The 3,811-nt window shown below is 31.8% G+C and overlaps 1 protein-coding gene across 1 annotated transcript in view; it reads right to left on the bottom strand.

Annotated features, from left to right (window-relative positions):
• Dh44-R1 (Diuretic hormone 44 receptor 1) overlaps window positions 1-3,811 on the bottom strand; it is a 62,549-nt gene that overhangs the window by 13,937 nt on the left and 44,801 nt on the right. Inside the window, exon 4 of the mRNA XM_018521037.1 lies at window positions 616-802. Coding sequence (XP_018376539.1) covers window positions 616-802 — 187 coding nt within the window. The remainder of the gene's footprint in view (window positions 1-615; window positions 803-3,811) is intronic.

Genomic DNA, 3,811 nt, shown 5'->3' with positions numbered 1-3,811 from the left:
ATAAAACTTATTTCGGAAACTACAAGTATTTAAAATGACGTAATATTATCAATAATATAGTCACTATTATTTAAACCTCACAATTTGCAAAAGAAAATCGTAAGAATTTTATTTTCGCATTTGTAGAATTCGTTTTTAGCTGATTTGATATAGAAACAAGCCACAAACCTACGAATTATGAGTTTGTACTTCTTTAATTAGCTAAACAGAGGTCATGATTTTATTAGTATTAATAAAGTGCAATAGTTAGTTTCTGAAAAATAAGGGGGTGTCACTTTAGAAGACCTATGTCAGTATCGGCGACTTTTCTCTACGTTATAGTGATGTGCGAATGTCCTTTTTATTACAAATGTGATGTCACAACAATGTCATGGTGATGTGCGAATATCTTTGTAACATATGTTATTTTGTTATGACAATCTTACATAGTGACATCACATTTTCTTCCTGACTATGGTGACTCTATTGTGACGTGTATTCGGTTTATATAACGCGCTAATCTGATTGGTCGTATTGCTTTTTCGAAATTCTGACTGGGGACGCACCGTAATTCTCTTCGAAAAAAATAATGTAGCATAAATGGGAAGAATTTCAGATTGCGTATTCTTAACTCACTTGTAGTAGATGAATATGCAGACCGCCATTATTAGAGTAAATAAGGAAAGGCTGTAGCCGATGAAATATAGTGTGGTCGTGATTTCTATACCAGGCTCGATGGTTGGTAACCGCACGTCGCGACACATAGAATAATTGGAGTAATTGTCCCAGGTTCCATTCGGCCAACACCAGCGACTGGCATTTTCTGGAAACAACATACAATAGATCGTAGTTAACATGCCGTAACTGTTTCCGTTGCTTCGAGCATTGTCGCGAAGGAAACTATTAATCTTCAAGTTATAACTATATGAATAAAACAAGTCTATTATGCGAGAGAAGAATATCTATTGTATATGTATATATTATAATTGTGCGTGTAGATATGTATGTAATAGCTACCAACATCTATACGTGTACTTGTATAGAAATATAAAAGATACGTATATGTGTGCATGTACGTTTACTAAATTAATTGCCATAAAGTAATAAAAATCAACGTCAGATTTGTGCGACATTAGATGTAACAAATTAATATGTCTAATTGGTAAAATGTAAAATGTAAAAATGTCAATGTTTGAGAGTGAAATTGAACAATCTCACACGACATTGTATATCGGAAACTAATATTTTCTATTCTCTGCGAACCGTTCGCGCGGCAATGTTTTTCAATAGACTCGGCTCAACGCATTGAGTCTGTATATAAATACAAATATTCGGATACGTTATATGCGCTTGAGTGACCCGAGGGATGATTTCCAACATATCCCTGGCAATTTTTCATGATGTCTTGCAGCAGCATTAAATGTGCCGTGGATATTACCTGCGTTGTGTTATTCATAACCACATGGAAAAATGTTGGGTAAATCGATACACAGAAAATAAGGTCTCTGAAACGACTGGCAATGTCGTAATAGCGACAGTAGCAACCATGCATCAACGAAACACTATTAACATATCACTTTTTAATAGCTTTCTTCTACCGGCTAATCTATCAGCAACGATATAAATCACTATACGCAATGATGACGTTTGCCGAATATTCATCGACAAGTTGTCAAATTGATAAATTAACTATAATTAAAGCTTTATAAAATAACTATATATGTATATACATCGTCTCTTTAATATTACGCTGCGGATTACAATTGCAGAATCAATTTAGATAGATCTAGCAACGACATCAGCTTAGAGTTAGCTCGAATCCTCATGCAAACCTCAGCGCTAATTGATGAAAAATGGGTGATGGGGGTAAATTTTACCCCTGTAACTAATTTTTATACCTGAATAGTTCTCTCGTTATTCCCTTCTTAATAGTATTTAGATTGACGCTAATAAACAAAATTGACTAAAAATATTTCAATTTCAAAAATTGTTTATCAATAAAATTAGTTTGTTTATTTATTTGCAAAATTTTTGTTTCCTAAAAATGAATTTGCTCGTTAAGCAAAGTCGGAGCAAAATCTAAATGATTCAAAGATTACGTTTGATGAAATTTCGATTCAAAGTGCAACTTGTCAAAGTGATATCGCGTTAACTATAATACAATTCATTCGTCATTATCAAAGCAGGTCGGCGATGAATAACTTCTTGCTTCAAAATAATGATCGACTACTCGGCGTAATGACGTTTTGTTGCGACAAGTTTGCAACAAAACTTGTTAGCGTACTTCTATTTATCGCGTAAGTCTCAAACAATAATGAGTAGTGCGAGAATCATGGAGTGCGTCATGGAAGTTTCGTAATTATTCTTGGAAATTAACGATATGCACTTTACTGGAAAAGTTCTTCTATAATGTAAAGTATTAATTCGCAACGAGAGAATTCTGTCACAGCTTTAATCAGTATAACAATATTAATTCCACACATATATGTGTATGTGTGTATTACGTGTTCACTGTGATTGTAAAAATATTGTTCTATTAATAAATATATCTTTCAAAAAATAATGTTTTAAATAAACGTATATAAGATATAGAGACATATGTATAAGAGGAGAAAAGCTGAGAAAAAAAAATAATGATTCAGTCTTCAAAAAATTTTTTAATACTTTTGCCAAGTTTTGCGACAAATCGATGTAGTCTTGAATGCTACGAGCTTTTCCGGAAGAGAAAAATCCCAATCCTCTCAAATCAAATTTTCTCGAAGTGCTTTATTTATTGGAATTTGCATTGTGAGAAAAATAATCGTCAAAATATTATTTCGATTTGTGAACACGTGCATTATTGCCGAATTTCACGGTCCCACACAGTCTCGCTTTGCATTCGTATTGTATTATGCCTTGCATCACAAGAGCGCCAAGAGAGTAAACTTTAACGACAGTCTGACTTTAATGAAAAGGAGAATTAATAACATTTTATTTCCTAATATATAGATTATAGATATTATATAGCGATTAACTATATGTATATATATATATATATATATATATATATATGAGTTTTATATATATATATACATGTAGACACACTCAGCTATTACCTTCTGCTCAATTTTTTGTTTATTTTAATCAATTAGTTATATTAACAGTGTTCATATGTATTATTCATTAAAAATTTTTAAAAAAAGGGTAGAAATTTTATAATATGCATTGACTGCAAATACACACTTGATAAATCGCACTAGAATAAGTAAATCCAACGTAATAATTAGTCGTTGTACCGGTAATGATTGCAATCACGCGCATGGTTAGTTCCCTAAGGATATGACAACAACCGAGAAACTCTCTGTTATGAATAATAACTGTAATTGTTTTGCAGTAATTGAATATATGCTTGTTATATATTAGGCAAAATATAGCGAAAATATTTATTTGTACATTCAAATTGCATGTATACAATAAATGTTTATCTCTCGCAGAAAAAAGGAAGATGATACATTCTTAAATATTATTCTTAATGTGTATAAAATGTAGAAGTACGTGGGCAAGTATTTATTTAAATTGTATTTATTTACCCAACAATGATATTTAACACATATATGAACAAGTAAATAATACAAACTATAGAAATCAAACCCTTAAACGGTCTAGCTGGATCTTAACGCTTGTATGATTCTTATGTGAATTTATATACTACGTATGTAGTCTCCAGAAACTCGCGCCGAAATGATTTTTTGGTCTTGAAACACTAACCCTATTAAACTACCGCAGTAATATCACGAGTTAAATTGACTGGCAATTTAACAAATTTTTGATGTTTCGACTCCCGGCTGAGGTA

This window comes from Trachymyrmex cornetzi, unplaced genomic scaffold (genome assembly GCF_001594075.2).
Source record: "Trachymyrmex cornetzi isolate Tcor2-1 unplaced genomic scaffold, Tcor1.1 scaffold958, whole genome shotgun sequence".
NCBI classification, from domain to species: Eukaryota; Metazoa; Arthropoda; class Insecta; order Hymenoptera; family Formicidae; genus Trachymyrmex; species Trachymyrmex cornetzi.
The sequence above is the reverse complement of the archived record's forward strand: the minus strand, read 5'-3'. Positions and strand labels throughout refer to the sequence as shown.